The 25762-nt window shown below is 39.4% G+C and overlaps 1 protein-coding gene across 1 annotated transcript in view; it reads left to right on the top strand.

Moving 5' to 3' along the window:
• Positions 1 to 25762, top strand: part of Stxbp4 (syntaxin binding protein 4) — a 169381-nt gene that overhangs the window by 3775 nt on the left and 139844 nt on the right. The window contains exons 2-6 of the mRNA XM_037201184.1: positions 12024 to 12106; positions 12524 to 12651; positions 14604 to 14736; positions 24567 to 24673; positions 24842 to 25061. Of these exons, the coding sequence (XP_037057079.1) occupies positions 12605 to 12651; positions 14604 to 14736; positions 24567 to 24673; positions 24842 to 25061 (507 nt within the window). The 5' untranslated portion in view covers positions 12024 to 12106; positions 12524 to 12604. The remainder of the gene's footprint in view (positions 1 to 12023; positions 12107 to 12523; positions 12652 to 14603; positions 14737 to 24566; positions 24674 to 24841; positions 25062 to 25762) is intronic.

Below are 25762 nucleotides of genomic sequence, written 5' to 3'. Positions count from 1 at the left end.
ACAGGACAGGAACTCAAACAGGGCAGGATCCCAGAGGCAGGAGCTGGTGCAGAGGCCATGGAAGGGAGCTGCTTACATAGCTTGCTTCCTCTGGGTTGCTCAGCCTGCTTTCTTATAGCACCCTGGACCACCAGCCCAGGAATGGTACCAGCCACAACGGTCTGGGCCCTCCTCATTGATCACTAACTGAGAAAATGCCCTACAGGTGGATCTCATGGAGACATTTCCTCAGCTGAGGCTCCTTCCTCTCTGATAACTACCTTGTGTCAAGTTGACACACAAAACCAGCCAGTACATGTATCTTCAAGGATTGGTTTGTTTTATTTTTGTTTTGAGACGGTCTCCCAAAGAATCCCAGGCTGATCTCAAACTAACGGTCCTTCTGTATCAGCCTTCAGCACTCCAATTACAGACATATACCACGGTACCTGGTGGGGAGCAGCTGTTGGAATTATCTGCAAGGCAGAGGGTTACTCCTTTGCATCTTTTTGATTCTGTGTAATAATCAGTACAGACCCGTGAATTCCTATTCTAAGAGTAGATTTTCCTGTTGTCATGCTCCTCTTCCATTTTCCTGTTCTAACCTGGGCACCAGCCATTACTGCAGGGGTTTGGCTTCCTTTAGTGAAGAGTGATATTTAGAAATAAAACCTGGAATCCAGAAGTAGTCATTATATCTAGACTTTCTCAACACAGAACCAGGTAATTTGGATGTATAGAGTTACCTTTGTGTATATGTGCCCAACATGAGATATAAGTCTACTGTTATTTTTAATACATATAACTTCCTGTTTGTTCCTCTAGTAGATGAGCAAATCACCATAGCTGAGAACTCAGCCACAGACATGTTTGCTCACTTCTGTCTGCTGTGTCAACCCAAAGAATGTGCTCCATTTGGGGCACCATCTGAAAGCTCAGCAGGACAAAAGCAAAGAGAGCAGAGCCAATAGAAATGTGACTGTAGTTAGCGCCAGGCAGTGTTGAAGACCTGGAGGAAGGAAGGAAAGCCACAAAGGAGAGGCTTGATTCTGGGAACATAGTCCCTTCCCCCACCCTCTCTCAAGCTCACCCACAGTTGAGGCCAGTCTTCCCATTCTATAGCTGAAGAACAAACAGACTGAGAGTGATGAAGTAAATTGTACAAGCAGAGTCAGAGGGGTAGAGTCAGAGCTGGAGCTTACACTTAAAATGTTTGTGACTCTTTGCTTCTTGGTATTTTTTCCTGCTCTGTATAAAAAACAGTTTTGCAGTGTACAATGGTAACAAAACAAAACAACAATTTCCTTTTCAATATCAGGATAATTGTCTCCTGCCTTGATTAAAATCATTAATGTGCTAAGTTGTCTGTTTATAAGGTAGGACATTTTAAAATGATTTCTGAGCTAGAACAAACTGGAATTAAACAGAAGATTGAAGTCAGAAAACAGTGTGGAGGCCTGAGCTCAAGGATCTTATAATACGAGATTGATGATATATACAGCTAGAAGAATAATGCCGTATTAAGAAATGCTGAAATGTATTTGTTTTTCTCTAAAACTTTGAATGAATGCTTAACCCTAGGCTATAATTTGGTGAGTCTGAGTGTGTTTGTGATGTTGCATAAATCACTGTGGTAACTAATGCGGGGTAGTGTTCCACCATGGATGGAATGTGAACTCCTCGGGGCTAGTCTAACCCTGTTCTCCAGCTAGAAGTACGATTACACATTTAAAATGTAAAGCTTGGACTGGCCCTAAAGACTTGACACTTAATGTCCAATGTTACTTTTCAACAGAAAATAATTCAACCTTGTAAGCTCCTTCTAATTAGTGATGGCCATGTCTAGTCTTACATTTATAAGGTAAAATAGTCATATAAACCTTTTGATATTCACATATTATTGTCTAACATGGTTGTTGTTTTTCTGAAAACTTAGAGATGATGAAGTTGGAGTTTTAAAGTTTGATTGACAGTTACATTTTATATGTAATTGAAATTTTTTTTAGTTAATTAGTTAATTTATTCTTTGGTTTTTTTGAGACAGAATTTCTCTGTGTAGTCCTGGCTGTATTGGAACTTGCTGTGTAGACCAGGCTGGTCTCAAACTCAGAGCTCCACCTGCCTCTGCTATCTCCAACCCTAGTGCTGGGGTTAAAGGTGTTCACCATAATGCCAGGCCCATATTTTTCAGTATTTTTTTTTGTTTTTGTTTGTTTGTTTTTCGAGATAGGGTTCCTCTGTATGGTTTTGGTGCCTGTCCTAGATCTCACTCTGTAGACCAAGCTGGCCTCGAACTCACAGAGATCCGCCTAGCTCTGCCTCCCAAGTGCTGGGATTAAAGGTGTGCTCCACCACTGCCTGGCATTTTTCAGTATTTTTAAAGCATAATATAATTGTAGCTTCAGCCTAAATATGGTAGCTATTGATCTGTATTTCCTAGCAGTTTGTTTGCTTAATAAAATTCCTAGATTCATCCAGCAATGCAAGATAACTAGCAATTATTTTAATAGAAATAGCAGCTGTTTATTTTGGAGCTATTTATTATAATAATTGGGTTCACAGTATGAAGGAATACATATTTATATAAGTAGTAAGAAAAATGAGTTGTAATTTAGTTGGAAACAGGCTAGATAATCACTGTATCCCAATTAGTGCATAGCAATGCCATAAAGTTGCTTCAGAATCTCTTGGTGTCCTTCTTCCTTATTTCCCGACAGCTGCTTTTATGCCTTTTTGATGGACTGGTCCTCTTACATGGACCTTAATGAGCTTGTATAAGTAACAGATGTGATGAAAAGAAAGCATTCATTTATACAGGATCTTCATTCATGTAACATTTATTATAGTAAAGCCACCTCCATGAATATGTCACTTTTCTAGTCCTACAGGACACTGCTCTTAAAGTGTTCCTCTATTTTAGATGGTCCTTGAACTTGATTTGATTCTCTGCTTGTTTCTGTCTTGAATTTGTTAGTAGTTATTTGATGTGGAACCTTGTGTTTTCATTTTGTAGTACAGCCTTGTTATGGCCTTATAGCCAATCCTGATCAAATTAGACAAGAATACACACACACACACACACACACACACACACACACACACACCACAGCACACACCTACCATGTCTCAAATGGACTGATGGATATTCTGTTTGAGCTAAAGAACAATCTACCTATTGGAATAAACCATTTTAAAGACAAAGGCACAAAACCAAGGGGAAATGTAGAATCAGAGAGCCCAACCTTAGCTGGTTAAAGGCAGAATAAAGTCAAAAGGAAGCAAATCTCAGTCTCCAGTGAACAGTCAAGCTATTCTTTGAACTAACATCGAGCTCCTTTGTGCACAAGATTACAGAATGTAGACCCTGCCTACCTCTGGACCCTCCCTCCTGCCCTGTCTCTATTCACTATGGTCTAGCTACACTTCATGTTCTGTAGCTACGCAAATGTGTGCTGCTCTTCAGGAACCATTTGTCTCAGGTGTCTTCCCGGTCATGGCTCACTATTATCCGGTATTAGCTGTTCTAGATTTGCCTTTCTTTGCCCAGTCTCCTTTGACATTACCTCCCAGTAGCTGAAACATAACACATTTTATTGTAGCTCTCTCTTGTTTTCTCACACTGCTGAGAGCAGAAACCTTGGCTCGTTCACCAAGGACCAGAATTTTGTACATTACCTACATGTGATTTGTAGCAGGAATCTTCAAAGGTCTTATTAATAAAATCAAACCTGAGCCAAGTATTGGAGTGAACACTGGAAGATCAGAGAGACAGAACATGCCACAGCTAACCTTACCTGGCCAACTTCTCAGCTGATCTTGTTTCCTCAGCCTGGAAGCCTCTGTGTCCTCATATCCGGATGGCTCTCAGCTGAACTGTGCTGCTCAAAACCTGAAAGCTTAACCAGCCAAATACTTAACCAGCCAAATGCTTCTAGTTTCTGGTCCTCATGCCTTATATATCTTTCCTTTCTACCGTCACTCCCTGGGATAAAAGGCGTGAGTCACCATGCCTGGCTGTATCCTTGAACAGATGGATTTCTGCCTCTGGAATGGGAGGATTAAAGGCGTGTGCTACCACTGCCTATCCTAAGTATCTAGTGGCTTTTCTGTTCTCTGACCCCAGATAAATTTATTAGGGTACACAATATTTTGGGGAACACAATACCAACAGAGTGATTGAACTTAGTTATTGATGGAGGAACACACAGATGAAACCAAACAGGAAGATGTTGGGGCTGTTTCAGGAAACTGCTGTGAAGTGCTCATGTTTCACAAAGCCCCAGAGTCTTGGGTTTTTTGTTTGTTTGTTTGTTTTGTTTTTTTAAGCATTTTCCAGTATCTTCCACAATTAGGCTGTGTGCTATTGGCAGATTCTTATGTGCCCACCCCCAGGAAAAATGAGCAGCCTTCCTAAGCTGCTTGAATTCTTGAAAACTGCACTAGAAGAGCAAACATTGCCTTTGAATACCGAGTAGAGAAATAGCTCTTTCATTCACCTTTTATTTCTTGGCCGTCTGAAAATTCCACATTACTTAAAGAGGACCAGTTAAGTAAAGTGAAGGGAGGCATCCTAATCCCCCCATCCTTTCTTTTCTTTTTTTTTTTAAGACTTAAGAGAGGAGACAAAGTAAGGAACCAAGAGGGCAAAAATGAACACTCAAGAGGGAGAGTAGTTTTCTGGCACAAAAGCCGCCATGCCAATATTCTTAAATAACTCATGGTTTATATACATAGTTGATGTTGAGTCTCTGCTGTGGTGTGGTATGCAACAGGTTGCCTCTATTTCTAAAGCTGCACATTTTGTTTTCTTCAAGGATGATCTGAGCCTGTAGGCCTTACTTCACAACATATTTGTTTTCTAATATGAGATTCAGTGTTGGGCATTTCTAAATCGTTTGTCAAATCACGTGTACCATACAGTTTTGTTTTGTTTCTTTTTCTTGTTGTTGTTTTTGTTTTGCTGGGTAGTCAGCATCGCCATGCCCTCGCTCTCTTCTGAAATGACTGTAGAGTGAGGTGGTTACACTGGTATGCTTTTCCCACTCTGGTTCCTCACAGATGAACTGATTGCAGGCTGCCTGTGCCAGATTCATCTTAAGAGGCACGTGTATATCAGAAACAAAATCCGCACCCTCCACCCCAAAAGCACAGCAGTGCTTTCTTATGACAGTTATGACATGCATGTGCTTGCTGTTCCACATATGGAGAAACTGGGGCCGAGTTCGTGGCTTCTCAAATGTCTTGACTAGTTGGCAGCAGAGGTGGAGCTCTGGCCTCTGGGCCAACACTCTTTCTACTGTTGTGCAATTCTGTACTGTTCTAGTTAGGGTTACTATTTCTGTGACGAAACACCGTGACCAAAAGCAAGTCGAGGAAGAAAAGGGTTGTTGGGCTTACACTGCCACATCACTATTCATCAGAGAAAGTCAGGGCAGGAACTCAAACAGGGCAGGAACCTGGAGGCAGGAACTGATGCAGAGGCCATGGAGGGGTGCTGCTCACTGGCTTGTTCCTCGTGGCTTGCTCAGCCTGCTTTCTTATAGAACCCAGGACCACCAGCCCAGGGATGGCACCTCCTACAATGGCTGGGCCCTCCTTCATTAATCACTGATTAAGAAAATGCCTTACAGGCTTGCCTACAGCTCAATCTTATGGAGGCATTTTCTCAATTGAAACTCCCTCCTCTAGTAACTCTAACTTGTATTAAGTTGACATAAAAAGATCTGCACATATGCCAGGAAGTGCCAGCTAAATGAACTATCCATGGTGGCATTCATGAGCAGACATTCTGTATGTTTGCTAAGTCACCTCTTGCCAACCATAAAGTACTGTAATACCTGTCTTTAAAAGATCTCCTGTGGCACCACGCCTACACACATGGGCAACATCAATTGGATCCAATGGGTTACTTTTTAGAACAGAGAATAGGAAAATAAGAAGACATGAAGTTGGAAAGCGATTGTGGGAGGAATTAGAGAAAGAAATGGGTTGAATATGATCAAAATACATTATATACATGATATCCTCAGAATAAATACAAATATTATATATCTTTAAAAAGATATCTTGCCTTTAATAAAAACCCTGGGTTTGAGTTTGCTACCACTATGGGTCCCCAAAAGCCCATCCTTAAAATGTTTTGTGCTCCCGGCACATTTTTCTTTCTAACCTCCTTCTCCCCCCCCCCTCTTTTGGAGGCTTTTGTTACTTTGTTGAGACAGGGTTTCCCTGGCTTGAGACTCCTGCTGGTGTCACAGGGATGCAGCAGAGTGTCCACTAATACCCTTCTACTGTGCATAATCACTAATGTGTTAAATTTCTGTCTCAAAGGGGATTTTATACCCCTCTTTTCTTTAGATATGTATGACTAGTTAGCCACATCTTGTTTGAGCAAATCATGCTGTGCCCTAGATTTCCTAACTGCTCTACCTGGAAGCTCGCTACTTTGTATAGCATGTGAATCCCCTACCTACCGCCAGTAAGCATTTCTCCCCTATATCCTTGGGGAGAGGAACAGTACCCTCCTTTAGGACGAGCCTCAGTGAGCACCTTTGCACTCCTTCTCTAACTGTACAAGATAAGCCCTTACACTCAGTGTGAACTAACAGTCCCCTCAGTGTTGATTGGAATAGTCACATGCACCTTCAGGGACCTGTTATATGGCCAGAAGCCTCTGAAAAGAAGCTCTCTTAGGAGTTTATGAATTACTATTATTATCGTCATTATTAGATTTTGGAGCCTTGCTATTAAACCAACTAATCTCTCCTTGACTGGTATCACACTTTGTCCTTCCTTTTCCTTCTAGTGATCTTTGTACTGAGGGCAAATGGTTAGAAAGACATTGGGGTTTCTTGACCTCTCAGTTTGTAAAGTGCTTTGAAATGAATACAGAAGCACGCTGTCAAGGAAGGGTGGGAATTAGGCTCTGCTTACAAAGCTCTTATGAGTATTCAAGATGTATTATTTTAATATTTGCAATGACAGCAGAAAAAAATCTAATGGTTTATGATAAGGAGAGCATATGCCTATGTGTGCTGAGGTGTTACAATGCACTTGTATATAAATCAACATATTGCAGATGTGTGGTTTACAGCAAAAAGGTGTGTGTGTGTGTGTGTGTGTGTGTGTGTGTGTGTGTGTGTATACCCGTGCTGCTGTCCATTGACTTGCTAGTATAACATTTTTCATGTAAGACATCTAATTGTTTACAGAGCTCGTAGTAGGAGAGAAATTATTTTCTAGATGATACTGCAGTTAAATCCTTTTGTCATTTACAAAAGAGTTGGTGCGTGAGTGCCAATGTGTGTATTCATGTGTGTACACATGTGAATGAGCATACATAAGTGTGTTCATGGCTATACTGGGGGTGCTAAAAGTTGCCATCAGGTGTACTCTATCATTCTTTACCTTAGTTTTGAGACCAGATCTCTTAATGAAACTGGAGTTCACAGATTTGCTATACTTGCTGGCCAGCTAACCTCAATGACCCTCCCTTCTCAAGTTCCGTAGCACTGGGATTACAATGGTACTCAGCTTTTATGTGGGTGCTGGGGATGGAACTCGGGTCCTCATGCTTGACCCACCAATTAGATTTTTAAGGGGTTTTTACTTAAGTTGAAAAGAGAAAGAAAGTATTGAAAAAATAACAAAATTGTACAAGATTGTTATGATAACAATCCTATAGAATTTAGAATCCTATAGGAAGTCACAAAAGAAGATATAAACAAAAGATATACTAAGTTCTTTGACTCAAAATAATGTTATGAAAATAGGTACTAATATTTTCTCAATTTACAAGTCTAGAATGATTTTCATACCTTCTCAATTTATAAGTCTAGTATGACTTTCTAACAAATATCATTGCTTTGTTTTTTAATTATGGAAAATTTGAATTAATATGTACATATAAAAACCCAAAACAGCTAAGAAAAGTTGCTAAATAAAATAACAAGGGAAAATTGGTTCTACCAGATGTAGGAACATGTTATAAAGCCTATTAATTACAATAAATTAATTTTAGTGCATGAATAAATAAGCTAATGAATGAAATCAAATGAAAATGACAAGAACTGATCCAAATGCAATAATCAGTTTGTGAATGAAGGCTACATCTCAAATCAGAGTGGCAAACCGTTTGGAAGTGTGATCAGACATGTGGATGATCTTCCAAGGAGAAGAGTCAGTCTTGGGTCTGTCCTTTCCAGTCATCCTAAGATGGTTAGCAAGGATTTGTCAATGAAGTCATAAAATTCCCCCCAAAAAATACATGGAACTGACTTATTTACCTTGGAGTGGGAAAGGAGTATCCAGTTCAAACTTAAATACAGAAACCATCAAAAATCAGTGAATATAGCCACGTGTTTACATAAAAACACCCATAACCAAAAACAGAGAGAGAAAAATGCATTTGCAGTTTTAGTGCTGATGGAGGGATATTGAACAGAAAAAACAATAAATAGAAAATGGCAAAATAAGCAGTTTTTTTTTTTAACTAAAATGGTTCTAAAAGCAAATAAAAGGAAGTAAAAGCCTCTAGCTTCCTTAAGACACAATTTTCATTAAGAAGACTTCAAAAATCTTTAGAAATTAATCATGTTGGTGACATTTAGAATAAATGGCACTATTTGGGGGGAGTAGTTGAAATTTGTATCAATTTCATTATGGCATACCTGGTAATTTCATCCTGTTAATATTTACTATAATTTCTGGTATATTTTATGTCTACTTATTTTACTGTTTAGTTCTTTTAATATAGTAAAATATCTCATTTTAAAAATTATTGAGACTCTGAATTACCAAGTGTTAATCAAAGATTATATGCACAATGGGCGGATTTTTTTTATCTGACAAGATTTCTGATTATTATAGTTTAATTAAGTTGTGAGAGAAGAGATTGATATATCAAAGCAAAGCCTAGTTTTTTGAAATAAATTAATCTTATAAAACAAAATGCTATTCTGTAGTGTTCCAGTTTCTGGTTTTGCTGACCTAATCTTTCCTCTCTTCTGACTTAGAAAGCTAGATAAACAATATATTTTCACTGAGTGCTTATATTTTTTAATAAAAGAAAAAAATGTTTTACTTCTGTGTCTTTCTGTCAAGGTGGTGGGGACATATGTGTGACTTGTGTGTAACATTGCTGGGACCTCTATTGATTAAAAAGCTTGCAAGCTTCTATAAAAGAACGGGGAACAGGGCTGGAATGATGGCTCAGTTGGTAAGCCCCAGTCCCCACATAAAAAGTCTAGTGTGATGGCATCCTTTGGACATCCCCATGCTGAGGAGATAGAGAGGCAAATCTCTCTATCAGATCAGTGATCCCCAGGTTCAGTAGGAGACCCCGCCTCAAAAGGGAAGATAGCAAATGATTAAGGAACACACCTGATATAAACCTCTCCACAGGTACTTGCTGCACACTCACATGTGCACATACCACACAAACACACTGACACTACACATGCATACACTACACATGCATAAGTAAATTTTTAAAAAAGGTAGTAAGCAAGCATGGGAGAAGGAGCATACATAAAAAATAAATTTAAAAAAAAATCTTGGATTTGGTTGGGGGGATAGTTTAGTCAGTAAAATGCCTACCATGCAAGCAGGAAGTCCTGAGACTGGATTCCCACAATGCAGTCTACTCTTATTATCACAGCCCTAAAGCTCACTGGCCAGCTAGCCTAGCTGAACTGGTCAGTTTCAGATTCACCAAAATATGCTGTCAAACAACAAGAAAGCAAGAAAGGAAGGAAGGAAGGAAGGAAGGAAGGAAGGAAGGAAGGAAGGAAGGGAGGGAAAAATTAAAGGGAGAAAGCAGGGAAGGAGAGACACCTGACCTGACATTGATTTCCAATTAGAGGCACCATGTACCTATGTGCACCCACATTCACAGAGCTGCATTAATAATTCACAGAGCTGCATTAATGAGTCACACACACACCCTACCCTTTGGATGGATAAGATCAAACTCATGCTATTAAGCGAATTTCCATACTGGTGTCTTCATGTAAAAAGGTAATATGTTACTCTTGTTAACATGCATCCAGTTTGGGCGGGATTGAGAATGACCTTTTCCATATAAGTTTATTTCATAGCATGCTAGAGTAGAAAAGGCTTGGATTTGAATGCTAGGAAAAATAATTTAAGTAACACTTTGCACCTGGCTTGTGATAATAGTTAAGTCATATGGTTTCTCTAACTTTTGTGTAAAAATTAAATGAATATTGTTTGCCTTGTGAGGCTCCTGGGAGAGAAAACTTCCAGTGGCCCCCCTGGCTCTATTGCTGTTAGGTGATGGCTCCGGATTCTGGGGTAGGCCTGTTTCCTCCATACTTCCTCAGTGTCCTGTGTCCACCACTGTCAGCACACACTCACCTTCTGGCATCTGTTTCTCTGAGGCTAGCTTCTGCTTCTTGTTCATCTGTAACCGAGTAATGCACTGCTCAGCATGTTTAGGTGAGTGAAATAATTTGGGACACTTACATTTTAACATTTTGAAATAGAATTTCTTTTAAAATGCCAATTTTGGCATTATGTGAAATCCAGTATAGATTTGGATGTGTTCCAGGGAGACTTGAGGACCTATGTCCTATGAGGACAAACCACCACTAGATGGGGATCTTAGTCACTTTAGTAGCCGGTAGACAGACACTGGGATTTTCTTTTCCTTTCTTTCTTTCTTTCCTCCTTCCTCCCTTCCTCCCTTTCTCCCTTCCTTTTTCATATTGCCCTTTGGGCTAGGTATTGTTATTTCTCCATTAGTATGAGATGGTGCCAAAAGACTAGTTGACTTCTGGCAAAATTGTAATTTGCACTTGATTCTTCAACTTACATCTATTACATTTTCTGTGATATAAAATAAAATAAATGCATCTGAAATAGTTCATATAATCTTTGTCACATGGTGTCGATAACAGTAGCTATTCTTACTTTATATCTGAACACAGCCCTTTCTTGAGGGCTGTGACTGTCCTGTGCTGCATTATTAAAGCAATTGAAAAGTCCGTGCAAACACTCTTAGACTTGAACTCTATGGCTCCAGTGGCTCCAGACTCCAAGTCAGTATTAATCAGAGCTCTTCCTTCAAGTCATCATCTCCTTTCCTTAGGGGGAGTACTGAGTAACTTTCTTGCCACTGGAGTTTTGCTGATGACAGTGCGGTGTCTTGGTGGCATCATTTCTCTGGCCACTCATGATCTGAGTGCCTCCAGTGTCCCACTTGCTACTGTAGGTGCTGGGAAGCTGAGCTATGTTGTTAACGCCCAGGGAGTATAACTCTTTGCCAAGCTTCCTAAAGATTGATTGTTGGTTCTTTGTCCAAGGCCCTTTCCGTTTGTATGGAGTGGTTGGGGGAAAGGTAGGATAAAGCCCCTGGTTTTAGTTTTCTGACTCTGTAATTGATTTACAGCAAACAGTAAGATAAATGGAACAGTTTGGTAAGTTTCTACTACATGTGTGTACACTGGTGGAAACATTGCTGCTATCATGGGGCCTGTTGTATCAATGAAGCTGAGACTTAGGGAAGCCTGGAAGCCTCACTAGGATCCCTCCTTGAGTAATGAGTGCCAAGATCTCTTCTGTAGGCTCCAAAGCCCAAGTTCTAGCTGAGGAAGCAAGCACTATGCATCAGTGTGGAAAGCACAATGCCTCTGAATCTCCTCACTCACTACTTTAGTTAAGAGGATTGTACAGAATGGTCCAGGTGTGGTTTTCAACCGTCAAGTATTGACTGTATTCGATCAATTATGCCATGTCACACATTAAAAAAAAAATTTTAAGCAAAACCTGCATTTTGGTTAAATTGACACTTTGACCTTAAAATGGATTTTCTCTCCCTCCCAGGAGTACACTTGTGTGAGAGCTAAAGAATTACATGTAGTATGCATTCATGGTGTTGAAGGGAAGTTCCTCAGCTTCATTCATATTTCTCACTCACAGGTAGCAACTCTGCTTGAATGTAGTTTGTTTTAATTAAGCAATTCTGTATTATTCTCTGCAGAGTTATATAAGACATTAAAACCATGTCTTTTTCCTTTTCATAGGAAAGTGTTTAAGAAGCACGTGAAATGGAGTAATATGAGCTGGAGTCATATAGAATCTGCAAGAAGACCCTTGGGGGGAATTGGTGAGATAGGAATTTCTGTTTTCTTCAAGTATATTGTATAATTATTTTCCTGACTGTGAGCTCCATAGCCTTGTGCTCACAGGAGACACTTTCCAGTCTTTTGCATTTTTAAGTTTATCACTTATAGAAGTTGTAATCACTGCTGAAAACATCACTGTATTCATCACCTGTACTAAAGAGAATGGATTTAATATGTTCACAGTGATGTAGGGATAGGTCCATCTGTCTGTATAGAGATCTGTCTTGATGCTTCAGATGTTGCATTAATGACTAAAATGTCATAGCCGATGATAAATACATGAATAGAAATACACGGGCATATGTTGTCTATTGCCAAGTATATATAATGTCTTTATGTGACATTGGAACAACATTGAAATGTTCTAAGACTTGAAAAATTATTTTCTGTTATTCCAGTCTGAAGAAAAGAAGACTATTTAGACTCCTCAAGTTCTTCATTTACACAGCTGTTAAATCCAAGGCAACTGTGGTGAAAGCATGCATAAATATACATCTGCTGCAACATCTTCCAGCCTACTTGAAAAGTAAGTTTTCAATGTAATTTAATATGTTTTGAAATGGGTACACTATTAGGTTTGGTTTGGTTTTGTAGCTTTGTGGCCTAGGCAAGCAATATTGAGTAATGAGTAGAGGAACACATTGTATTACTGGGGCTTTGGTGTGTTGTAGTGAGTCTCCTGAGATAACAACCTGAGATAATCAACACCTGAGATAATCAACTCTGAAATCTGAAAGGCTCTTGGCTCAGTTTTTGGTATGTGTTCACTTGTTTTCTCTGAGCCTGTGGAGACACAGCAACATCATATATCCGCTGGTCTCTTCACAGCATAGTGGCCAAGAGGCAGATCTCAGCATCACTTGCCATTCCCCCAGTGATCTATTGCCCTGGAACTAGGCCCTGCCTCTTAAAGGTACCACCAGTAATTTCTCAAAAGCACTCCAAGCCTTTTAACATAGAGGCCTTTGGGAGACACCTCCAAACCATAGTAAAATATAAATCACCACCCAGAGTAAACCCTGTGTTCTCTTTAAAATTCCTTGTATGGATTGTGAGGGTTTGTTTTTCTGTTTTTGTTTTTTAATCTGGTTTGACACTTTTGAATTTATATAAGATTCAATTTTGCTGATTAACCATCCCCAGATGTCTTAAAACAATAAGCATTTCTTTTTTCCTTATAGTTCTATGGGCTGGCGAGAGATTCTGGTGGGCAATAGATGGCATGCCAGCGTCCAACACCTCAGCCCCAAGGCTGGGTGGCTGAACTCACTTCCTTTCATCTAACCTTTCATCCTTCAGGAGACTAACTTGGGCCTTGACAAACACTGGCAGAACGGTTCCTAGCAGGCAGTATAAGTGCTTTACAAACATCTGTCTTCCTCACTTTTGATTTTGCTGGTGTCCTGTGGACCAAAGTAATCCAATAGGCAAGGCCAGATTCAAGTAGTAAAGATAACGATGACCTGTAGAGAGGCCCCTTACCAAGTAGCATGTGGACAGCAACCAAAGAAGCTGGCAAATATTTTGTAAACATATAACATATATTTTACAAGGTTCAAGTAGGAAGGTCTCCTCTAATCCTTGTCCTTTCCTGTGCCCTCTGTCTTCCTATAGATAATCATTGTTTTATTTAATTCTTTTCAGTTCTCCTTTTTGCATAAGAAAATATATACACATGTAGATATACAGAAATATATATAGACATATGTATATATGTATGTATGTATGTATATATTCCACTCTCTAGAATAATCTAAAATGGAAGTGTGTGTGTGCGTGTGTATGTAAATAACTAGAATAAAGGATTATAAATATTAAATGTATTAGCATGGGTCTCAGTAAGTAATGTGGAAGCATGAAGCCCGCTTTGTTTTTAACTTTGCTTAAGTTTTATTTGACCAACATGTTCAGAAATACAAATTGGTGACATACCTTTTATAGAATTCTTCTGACAGTCCTTTTTTGGTGGCATTTCTCATGTGTGGCAGAAATTACAGCTGAAGCAAGTGCTTTGTAACAATAAAATCCTCTTCCTAAATTAAAAGGCTAACTTTTTTGAGATCCACATCGAAGTAAATTTATTTTGCTGTAAGTACCTACAAACATGAAGTTGTTTACCTGATACATTAAAACATTTGGTTTTAGAGCCAATCTTATAAACAGTTTAAAAAAAATGAATCTCAGGCCCTTTTTTAGTTAATCCCTGAATTTACTTAAACAATGTTTAAAAACCGCTTTTCTTGTATTCCTAAGAAATAGGCATACTGCTGTCACTGTTTTATGTTTTATGTGAGGATTTAAAATACTGAAAAAATCATTTGACTTCTTCTTTGTGATACTCTTCAAATGTCGTTGCTAGTAGGCATAAACTGTTTTGGGTTATATAGATCTGACAATTTGATCTAACAAATAGCTGAAAGAAAACTCTGTGTAGAGATCTCTAGCCTAACCTATGAGTGCTAACATATTTTATCCTAGGGATCCTGCCTTTCGAGTGATTACAGTTACTAAGGAAACAGGCCTAGGTTTAAAGATCCTGGGCGGAATTAACAGAAATGAAGGACCGTTGGTATATATTCAGGAAGTCATTCCTGGAGGCGACTGTTACAAGGTAAAAATAAAACAATCAGTGATGACAAAAACCCACCAGTGGTAAGATTTGTTTTCGTCCTTTAGTAAATTTTTTTATATGAGTTGATTGTCCTCAATGAAAGACACAAGAGGGACCATTACCTTCAAAGACTTTTGCCCTAACATATAAATAAATTCTCCAAGTATGCCAATAATAAATATGTCAGACTCTAACTAAAGGTTGTTTAGTTACGTGCTGTTCAAATCCTCTCCGAAGCAGAGTCCAGAGAACTTATATCTGAAATCATGTTGCCTGTTGCCTGATAAGTTTGGATGACATTGGTCACCTGACCTTGAACTGTATCTCTTTGGCTTCCTAAATGCAAAAGGAAAGGAAACCAGCAAACTGAACAGTCTCGTATGCTGATTTACACTAATTCTTCTCATTGACTCACTGGTTGACCTTCTTATTTGTCCTCAAGAGGCTGCATTCAGCATCTGCATGAGAAACTAGGTCTAGAATTAAGAGCAGACACTGTCCAGTCTTTTTTTCTTGATCTCATCCTTCATATACAAAGTGTGTGATGGAGCACCCATTTCTCTGTCTGGTGGCTAAAAAACTCAGGGCCAAATTTTAAACAAAACTCCAGCAACTTCATTAAAAAAAACTTGCTCTGTTATTGGCATGATCACCCCTTTGAGGTTTTATTTATGTCAACCTAGATATCTTGATAAAGGATCTTCTAAGTTTCTTCTTAGAATTATTCTTTGGGGGCTTCATTAAATAATTCCACCTTGCCCTTCTCCCACTGCAGACACAGAGCAAACAGTTTATCTTTTCAATTGGATTTTATTTCCTCACAAAGGAAAATAGGTTTCACCAAAATCATTGTCATAGTTGAGCTGTTTCAGGTTTGTTTATTTCACAAGGCATCTGTGCTGGCTCATTTTATGTCAGCTTGACACAAGCAACTTTAATAGTATGAGAGGGGAAAAACTCAATTGAGAAATTGCCTCCATAGATCAGGGTATAGGAAAGCTAGGGCATTTTCTTAATTAGTGATTGATATATAAAGGTACCTGCCATCATGGGTGGGGACACCCTTGGACTGGTGGTTCTGAGTGCTGTAAGAAAGCAGGCTGAGCAAGCCACAAGGAACAAGCCAGGTTAGAAGCACTCCTCTATGGCCTCTGCATCAGTTTCTGCCTCCAAGTTCCTGCTCTGCTTGAGTTCCTGCCCTGACTTTCCTCAGTGGTGGACTGCTATCAGGAAGTGTAAGTAAAATAAATGCTTTCCTTTCCTGCCCAGGTTGCTGTTGGCTGTGATATTTCATTACCACAGTAGAAATACTAAGCGTCTTTCCAATATACTTTCTAAGTTCTAAGTTATTACCAGTTTAAGGTATTATAATGATTTAAAATTGTAGCTATTCAAGTTAAATTATTAGCCAAATAACATAGTTCAATGTTAAACAAATTCAAGCCCCCCCCCCATAATCCCTTTGGTAAAAATTAAGAAATTCACTCTCACTTCAGTTTTAAAGCTTAGAGATATAGATGGGTAGAATGGGAGACTGGAGGCATTCAGTGTAGCTTAAGTTGCTTGCTTGCTTACCTGTTTGAGACAGAAACTTTAATTGTTTTAGACCTGGCTGACCTGGAACTCACTACATAACCCACACTGGCCTCCACCTCATGCCAGTCCTTCTAATTCAACCTCTCAAATGTTCATATTAAAGGCCACCATGCCCTGCTAACTAAGATACTTTGGGCAGGTTGCAGTAAGAGTTCAAGAGGCCTGGTAAATAATACAAATTTGCTTTTAGAACAAGTAACAATTTATGCCCTTTTATTTCCATAAATATTTTAAATTAGACTAATAAATTGAACGTAGAAATTTTAAATGACTTTTTATCTGATGTAAACCATAGCAGATTTAGAAATTATTCTCATAAGATATACCTTCTTTTTGGTTGAGGTGTGCTAAAAAACAAATCATTCTTTTTTTTCCATGTTTTTTAAAATTTTTTTATTTTATAATTTAAGTTAATTTTACATATCAGCCATGGATTCCCCTGTCCTCCAACCCCCCCTCCGCCCAGACCATCCCCCATTCCCATCTCCTCCAGGGCAAGGACTCCCCTGGGGATTCAGCTTAGCCTAGTAGATTCAGTCCACGCAGGTCCAGTCCCCTCCTCTCTTCACTCAGGCTCACCAAAGTGTCCCTGCATAGGCCCCAGGCTCCAAACAGCCAGCTCATGCACTAAGGACAGGTCCCTGTCCTACTGCCTGGGGGCCTCCCAAACAGTTCAAGCTAATCAACTGTCTCACTTATCCAGAGGGCCTGATCCAGTTGGGGGCTCCTCAGCTATTGGTTCATAGTTCATATGTTTCCACTAGTTTGGCTAGTTGTACCTGTGCTTTTTCCAATCATGGTCTCAACAGTTCTCGCTCATACAGTCCCTCCTCTTTCTCACCGATTGGACTCCTGGAGCTCCATCCCTAATCATCAGGGAAATGCAAATCAAAACAACTCTGGGATACCACCTTACACCTGTCAGAATGGCTAAGATCAAAAACACTGAAGACAGCTTATGCTGGACAGGATGTGGAGCAAGGGGAACTCTCCTCCACTGTTAGTGGGAATGCAAGCTTGTACAACCACTTTGGAAATCAATATGGCGCTTTCTTAGAAAATTGAGACTCAATCTCCCCCCAAGACCCAGCTATACCACTCTTGGGCATATTTCCAAGAAATGTTCAATTATACCACAAGGGCACATGCTCAGCTATGTTCATAGCAACATTATTTGTAATAGCCAGAACCTAGAAACAACCTAGATGCCCTTCAACTGAAGAATGGACAAATAAAATGTGGTACATATACACAATGGAGTACTACTCAACAGAGAAAAACAATGACATCATGAGGTTTGCAGGCAAATGGATGGATCTAGAAAAAAATCATCCTGAGTGAGGTAACCCAGACTCAGAAAGACAAACATGGTATGTACTCACTCACAGGAGGATACTAGATGTAAAACAAGTGATGACTAGTTGTGACTGCTACTCACAACTCCAGGGAGGCTACCTAGAAAAGAGGACCCTAAGAAAGGCACAGGGATCTCCAATGACAGAGAAATAGATAAGATCTACATGAGCAAACTGGACATGAGGTGGGTGGGTGGGTGGGGGTAATGAAGGGCAAAGGTCGAGGGAAAGAGCTTAGGGGAGCAGGAGATCCCAGCTGGATCAAGAACAGAGAGGGAGAACAAGGAAAAAGAGACCATGATAAATGAAGAACCCATGAGAATAGGAAGAAGCAAAGTGCTAGAGAGGTCCCCAGAAATCCGCAATGATACCTCTGCAATAGACTACTGGCAATGGTCGAGAGAAAGCCAGAACTGACCTACTCTGGTGATCGGATGGCCAAACACCCTAACTGTCGTGGTAGAACTCTCATCCAAAGACAAATCTTTCTAATGGGCAGTTTTCTTCATTTACCACTAGAGAGCAGCATGAAGTTATTAATGTTCAGGTCATGTGCAAAAGAAGAAAACCAATTAGAAAAAAATGTAGAAGAATAAGTAATTCTCCATTCCTTACATTTATTTTTTAATACTTCCATAAGATGGAATGCTATAGGCAAGTACAAAATAGATGAATGTTTAAAGAATTTATTGATAATATGCTAAGTAACCTAGATTCTGTTTTAAGCAAGCATCCTATCACTCTTGGTAGTCTTTTATTTTTGAGACAAGGTTTCACTAAGTTGCCCAGACTGGCCTTGAACTCACTCAGGAGTCCAGGTAGAACTTGAGCCATCCTCTTCTCTTAGCTTTCTGAGTATCTGGTCTTATAGATTTGACCCACCAGATCTAATATAGTAATACAAAAAAATAATCTGTACAGAATTTGTACATGATGGTTATATTCATAGAAACAAAGGCTGCGAAGTTTTCCTTACTAGAATGCCAGACTGATCAATTGTTAATTATTCTGAATTTCATGTGTGCTTTAACTTGGCTATAATTTTTAAAATCTGTGTGGGGGGGAGGGGGGTCCACACGCATGCGCACATGCATGCATACACATACCTATTTTTCTGTGTTTATCATATGTGTGCAGTACCTATGGATGCCAGGGCATCAGATCTTCTGTAGTGGAATTCTGTTAGCTCTAAGAGCTCTAGGCAGCCTGTACGCTGAGAACAAATGCACCAGGTTCTGAATAAGGAGATAGGAGAGTTTGAAAGCCCTTTCACTCCCTTAGCCAGGCCCTTGCAGTCTAGAGTCTTCAGAGAATATTACTAAACCTGTTAACCTCAACAGCCTCTTCATCTTCACAGTCAGTTTCCTAATTTCCTGATGAAAATCTACACGTAGCTCTCCTAGAGATATCTCAGAACTAACATTTCTAAGGCACAATGGCACAATCCATGATACTCACCTCATACCTTTTTTTCATTTCTTCCCAAATAAAGCCTCTTCTCAGTTTTCAAAGCTATGTCCCAATCATTTCTAGATTAATAATAAATTAAGGAGGTACAGGAACTAGCTTGAGGAAGGTAACATGTTATATAACAACAGAGAAGAGAGTGATGTAGCAAGGTGCTGCTGCTTCCTCGGTGTTCACCAATGGAACTGGTTTCCAAACGCTTTGATCATAGTTCAGCAATGTGCTCAGCATATCCTCCTCTGGAAGTGAAATATGGCTTTCCACCCTAAGTGAGCCATGACTAACTGTGGGCACCTATGTCAATGGGACCTTTGTCTTTACTTACAAGCTTGATAAGAATTCCTCAATTTATCAAATCTAAACAACAATAGCTGCAAGAGATTCCATTTCTTTATGTAGCAAGGAAGAATATTGCCAAGTACACCATAGCATTGTTTGTGAGGAGCATTCCAATTTCAGAGCTAGGAGAGGAAATATACCCTTACAGGCAAACAGATACAGTGCATAGCTAAATATATGCATATTATGTATAACGCTTATATATGCATTTTAAACATATCTTAGGATCAGCTAAATGAAATGTTTCTTCATATTTGCAGAAGTTTTCTTCTTTATGTTATTATAAATGAAAGAAAACACTTGAAAATTTCAAAATATTATCCATCATCTGATACACAGGGCCAAGAAGGAGACACACCTTGGTCAGGAGTGAAGTTGATAGCAGTGGAATAATAAACAGACAGAATGTGACAGAATGATCATGGCAACATTCATTCATTAATATCTGAGTGAATCTCATTAAGGAAATGACTGTGAAGAAATCAGACTCCTTGCCATTAGGAGGCAAAGGGACCAGTGGTTCAGTCTAGTTAAAATAATCAGAGACTTTGATGTCCGTTACAAAATGAGCTAGGTGATATGAAGCATGGGAACAGGAGCTAGGCACACACACGGGAACAATAAAACCTGGCCTCATCTGCAGTTGCACTGGAGGGACAGGAAACAAATCCTCTGCCAAGTTCTTTAAACTGATATCTGGAATAGCAGAACGGGAAGGAGGTGCTGTTCCCAGCTTAACAGAACAATATACCTACATGGAGATAAGGAAGAATTGGCTCTTTCAGAAAGAGGGAATACAAGCTTGTAAGTGTGGAGATGGAGAAAGAGAAGAACTGAAGGTGAAAGGGGTCTACACAGAGGTCTGCAGGTTACTAATACTAGTTAAGGTAGTTTGGTGGGAGAGGAAATAGGCAGGTGCATTAAGAGCAGATAAAGCTACTGGGAATGCCAGTAAAAACCAGTGACAGACTAAAGACGAAGCTTAGAGAGATGGCTCAGTCAAAAGACTGCCTATTATGCACGCAGGAGAATTCAAGTACAGAACCCCAGGACCCACATAAAAATGCATGCAATTCCAGCGCTGGGAAGGAAGAGAGAGGCGATGCTCAGAGCCAACTGGCCAGCCTGTCTAGCTTAATCAACCAGTTCTAGGATCAATAAGAGACCCTGTCTCAAAAGTTAAGGCAGAGAGTGATAGACAAAGACACTGGTGTTGACTTCTGATCTCCATTTTCATGTACACATACATGTACCTACACCAGCATACATGCCACACAGACAGACACACACACACACACACACATACACACACACACACACAGAGAGAGAGAGAGAGAGAGAGAGAGAGAGAGAGAGAGAGAGAGAGAGAGAGAGAGAGAGAGAGAGAGAATGACTAATGGGCTCAAGAGAGTAAAAAGGTCAGCAGTATGTACTAAGATGAATTGGAATACAGTTGCATGAGCTGGCTGTTTGGAGCCTGGGGCCTATGCAGGGACACTTTGGTGAGCCTGAGTGAAGAGAGGAGGGGACTGGACCTGCGTGGACTGAATCTACTAGGCTAAGCTGAATCCCCAGGGGAGTCCTTGCCCTGGAGGAGATGGGAATGGGGGATGGTCTGGGCGGAGGGGGGGTTGGAGGACAGGGGAATCCATGGCTGATATGTAAAATTAACTTAAATTATAAAATAAAAAAATTTTAAAAAACATGGAAAAAAAAGAATGATTTGTTTTTTAGCACACCTCAACCAAAAAGAAGGTATATCTTATGAGAATAATTTCTAAATCTGCTAGTTCCTGTACCTCCTTAATTTATTATTAGATGATTAGATTCCTTTGTACTGTGCTAGGGAACCAAACACGGTAGCATGATCTGGCCAACCAAAGGAATAAGTGTGACTTCTCTGAGAGTTAGCTCTATTAATATTAATACGTTCTAATTTGGAAAAGGGTGGAAGTAAATGTAAGTAAGGATAGTCACTATAAAGTAAGTGCTATGACTCAAGTAAGTAAATGGGAATTTTGTTCAGAAACGATAGTGTTTGAGCCTCCTGGGAGGTGAGAGGGAGATAGGAGTGGATGGTAGCATTGTTGATAAAAGTGGCCATGTGTAAAATCACTGAAATGTAAAGATGACAGCTGGTGTGAGGAGCATTCTCTGAGAAGAGGATGAGGAATTTTTATGCTGGGATAGAAGGTGTGTGGTGAAGTTAGAAAAAGGTAGTCGTAGCTAGTTTCCAAAAGGCTTGGAAAGTTAAGGATTTTTAAATTTTTTTTCCGAGGTGTGGGCTCTATTTCAAGAGCAGTGTAATTGAACTTCTCTTGAAGATATACCATAATAATGAGACTGATTTGCCTTACATTATTGTGTATTCACCTTACCTACAATGTGTTCTGCATGTATTCTTTGATTCTTATACTAAGCTCATATTATAGATACCAACCTTTTTGCTAGGGAAATGAATGGAGTCTCATAGACATTAATAACTTTCCTATGTTTATAGTAATAACTGGAGTTAAAAGAAGGCTACTTCTAGTATGTAGCTTGGGAAAGGAATCCAAAGACTCACAGAAGCAACACTTCCTTTCTGGATCACGAGTTAGTTCTGTCAGAATCGGGCTCAATAGATAATATAATAATATGTTATTTAAAACCTTTATAACATAATAATAATTGAAATGAACAGTGATGGCAGTTTACAACAGAAGAACTTAAGTGGCCAGGAACACATTATTATTTTGACAAGTACAGTGCTGTCAAGTTTGAGAGTGTTCAAACTGAAGTTCAACGTTTAGACATGTCTGGCATTTTGCCTGCCACGTGGTGCAACTGCTCCATAACCTATGAGTGGAAGTGGCCTCGGCATTCCCTCAAGTCATATCAGCACATATATTGCATATTAATCCATCTGGGGCAGAATTCACTCACTTAAGATGCCAGACTCTTACAAAAATGGCTTTGTTTCCATTCACATGCCATGACTTTTAAACAGATTCAGAAATTTTTATGATCAGCTAATACCTTATTCTAAGAGGCAAAGAAAAACACTAACAGCTGCAAATACATGTTTAAAACTAAAAATATGTATACTCACTAGAAACCTGTGGCCAGAGGCCTTCTCTCCTCCTCCCAGTACATTCTGCAAAATGTTCCTTTAACACATACCGGTCATGGGAGCTGTATAGCTTGAGAAGAGAAGGCAAGAGACTATAGGTCAGTCTAAGCCCTTTTGCCCATCTGGAGTTTTTTAGCCTTTTTCTCTGTATCTTAGCAGTGATTTTCTGTAACAGACATTAGCAGATGTCTATAGCTTAGTTCCTGGGTCCTGGTGAAAGGATGTGCCCTCCCATCTCTTTTTTCAAGTGTTCGTGAAGATCTAGCTAGTAATGGCAGAGCTCACATTCAAATTCAGACCTATCTGAATGCTAACCTCCATGCCAGTCCCTCCAATGTGGGAGGCTCCTGCTGGTGTGTCGACCTGCTTGATCACTGGATTATAGGTCTTGTGCAGACCGCCACAGCTGCCTGAGTTCATGGATGCAGCCGTCTCATCATCTTCACTAGACACTGCTCCGCTCCAGTTCTCTCTGACCTCTGATCCTTAGAATATTTCTGTCTCATCTTCAGCAGTGTTCTGAACTGTCCAGGAGGGGGTGGTATAGGTGTCCCATCTGTGGCTGAGCACTCTACTGACTCAGGTTAGATTTGAAGTCCAGTGACTTGAATCGTAGAGGTTGTTTCAACACTATCAAAGTAAAATGTTAGTCAGCCTTCTATTACTATACCATGCCCCTGAGTTAGTCAGCTGATGGTCTGTTTGGATTCACATGCTTCTGTTTCAGTCCTTGGTTGATTGGCCCATTGCTTTTGTCCTAAGACAACATACTCTGGCAGGATGTGACAGTGTGAAAATGCTCATCTAATGTCCAAGAAACAAAAGAGAGAAGCCAGGGTCCCAGAATCCTCTTTTTGGCATTGTCTCCGGTGCTTCCAATGCCTCCCACTCACCCCACCTCTAAGAAATTTCACCTGCTTCCAATAATGCCAAGCTGGGGACCAGGCTTCTAGCACACAGGACTTTGAAGGATACTCAGAATTTAATCCTTTGTCTTTTCTGTAGTTATGGAAATAATATTTTCTGTGTTTGTAATAATGAGAAAGTAAAAAACTACCTTAGAATCTGTAAAAGAACAGAACTCCTTCTCAGTTAAATTAAGAGAAAACAAAACAAAACAAAAACAAATGACTAAGATACTGGCCCAGCAACCACATCAATCTTGTAATTGATAATACTGGGTCGTATGTATTTGGGACAGTCATGCACAGGGCCAGGGCTTAACAAAGACAGCCAGTTAAATCAGCATGACATGGCTATGGTGCTATATGCACAGCCTATTAGGCCTGGCCACAGGAGGACTAGCAAATTTAATAAAGAGGATGCTTGATTATTAACTGAGATTTGGATAGGATCAGTATAATAAGGTTTCTTAACCTCATTTAAAAAATCAGTGTGCATATTTGTGCATGTGTGTACATTTTGTATGTGTGTGTGAACGTGTATGCATGTTTGTATTGTATGCATATATGAATGTGTATTGTGTGTGCATGTACATGTATATTTATGTCTCTCTGTGTGTAGGTACATGCTGTGTGTCATGTATCACATATCCACTAACCAGAGGAAAGATGCAAGAATGTTCACACTAGGGTGGATGAGTCTCCTATTCTGAAATATTCAGTGTGCAGTGAGTATTTGGCTTACTTGATCAGTCAGACTCTTATCAAGCTCATAGAGCTGAGTTTTGAAAACAAGTGTCCTTTCCTGGCATACAGGCCTGTTGCCTACAGTAGGCAGGTTCATTAGCATGACAGTGTACTAATTGCATGTATAGACTATATAATTTTACCAATGTATATTAGTTCACCAGGCACTATTTCAGCATTTTCTATGGAGATTTCTCATTTTTTACTCTGTTTATGACATTATTCATAAAAATTAATTACTTTTATTATGTTAATTTTGTTAAAACTATTTTCTTTTTTTTTCATAATTTTCTTTTTGACTTTTCTTTTTAGGATGGACGTTTGAAGCCAGGAGATCAACTTGTCTCAGTAAACAAGGAATCTATGATTGGTGTATCATTTGAAGAAGCAAAAAACATAATTACCAGAGCCAAATTGAGGTAACAATTCCATCCATATGATAGGATGAGTCATTTAGCATATATATGTAAATGTGGTGATTTAGGATATCTTTTAAAGAAAGGTTTTTACTCTACTAGAAACACTATCTTTGAATTTACTTGATTGCATTTGTTGCATATCCACAAAGTGATGTCTTTTCATCATAGGTCAGAATCTCTTTGGGAGATAGCATTCATCAGACAAAAATCTTACAGTGGCCATCTGGGAAATATTTCCTGTCCATCCTCATTACAAGCTTCAGAAGACTGCGGACTTCAAACCTCAACATTTAATCCTCTTTCCCCTCCACATGAAACACTGATTCCAAAGACTTCATCCACTCCCAAGACTCAGGGCCCAATTTTACCTTCTTTTAAAGCAATTGAGGTAATCTTAAACTCCAGCTTCCTATCCAGTCCATAAATGTTGGTTAAATCTGTATAGAATTGCAATTTCATTAATAATGCTTATTAATAAGTTAGTATTTCCTCGAAAGACATTTTTCCTTTTTAGATTTTTATGATGTATGCTGTGGAATAATCCTTATGCACTGTAATGATTTGTTACTCAAATTGGTGTAATAAAATGCTGATTGGCCAGTAGCCAGTCAGGAAGTATAGGTGGAGCGAACAAACTAAGGAGATTTCTGAGAAGGAGAAAGGCAGAGAATGGAGTTGCTAACCAGACACAGAGGAAACAAGATGAGAATTTCATACTGAGAAAGGTACCAAGCCATGAGTTAAACATAAATTAGAATTATGGGTTAATTTAAGTGTAAAAACTAGCTAGTAATAAGCCTGAGCTACTGGCCAAGCATGTGTAAGTAATATTAAGCCTCTGAATCAATTATTTGGGAAGTGGCTGCTGGGTATTTAGGAAATGGCAGTCAGGAGAGAAGCTCCCATTTACAAAAACAGATTTTCAAGCTAATGTATCCTTTCTTTAAAAATTTAATCAGAAAACATCAACATACAACCAGCCATGTTTAATTCTCTGCTTCTACCTATTGGAAGATCAGTACTGGTGTGTGTGTGTGTGTGTGTGTGTGTGTGTGTGTGTGTGTGTGTGTTCAATCCTTAGTTTTTTCC

Source organism: Peromyscus leucopus, chromosome 8b, assembly GCF_004664715.2.
Source record: "Peromyscus leucopus breed LL Stock chromosome 8b, UCI_PerLeu_2.1, whole genome shotgun sequence".
Lineage (NCBI taxonomy): Eukaryota > Metazoa > Chordata > Mammalia > Rodentia > Cricetidae > Peromyscus > Peromyscus leucopus.
Note: the sequence above shows the minus strand (reverse complement) of the source record. Positions and strands in the feature narration are given on the sequence as shown.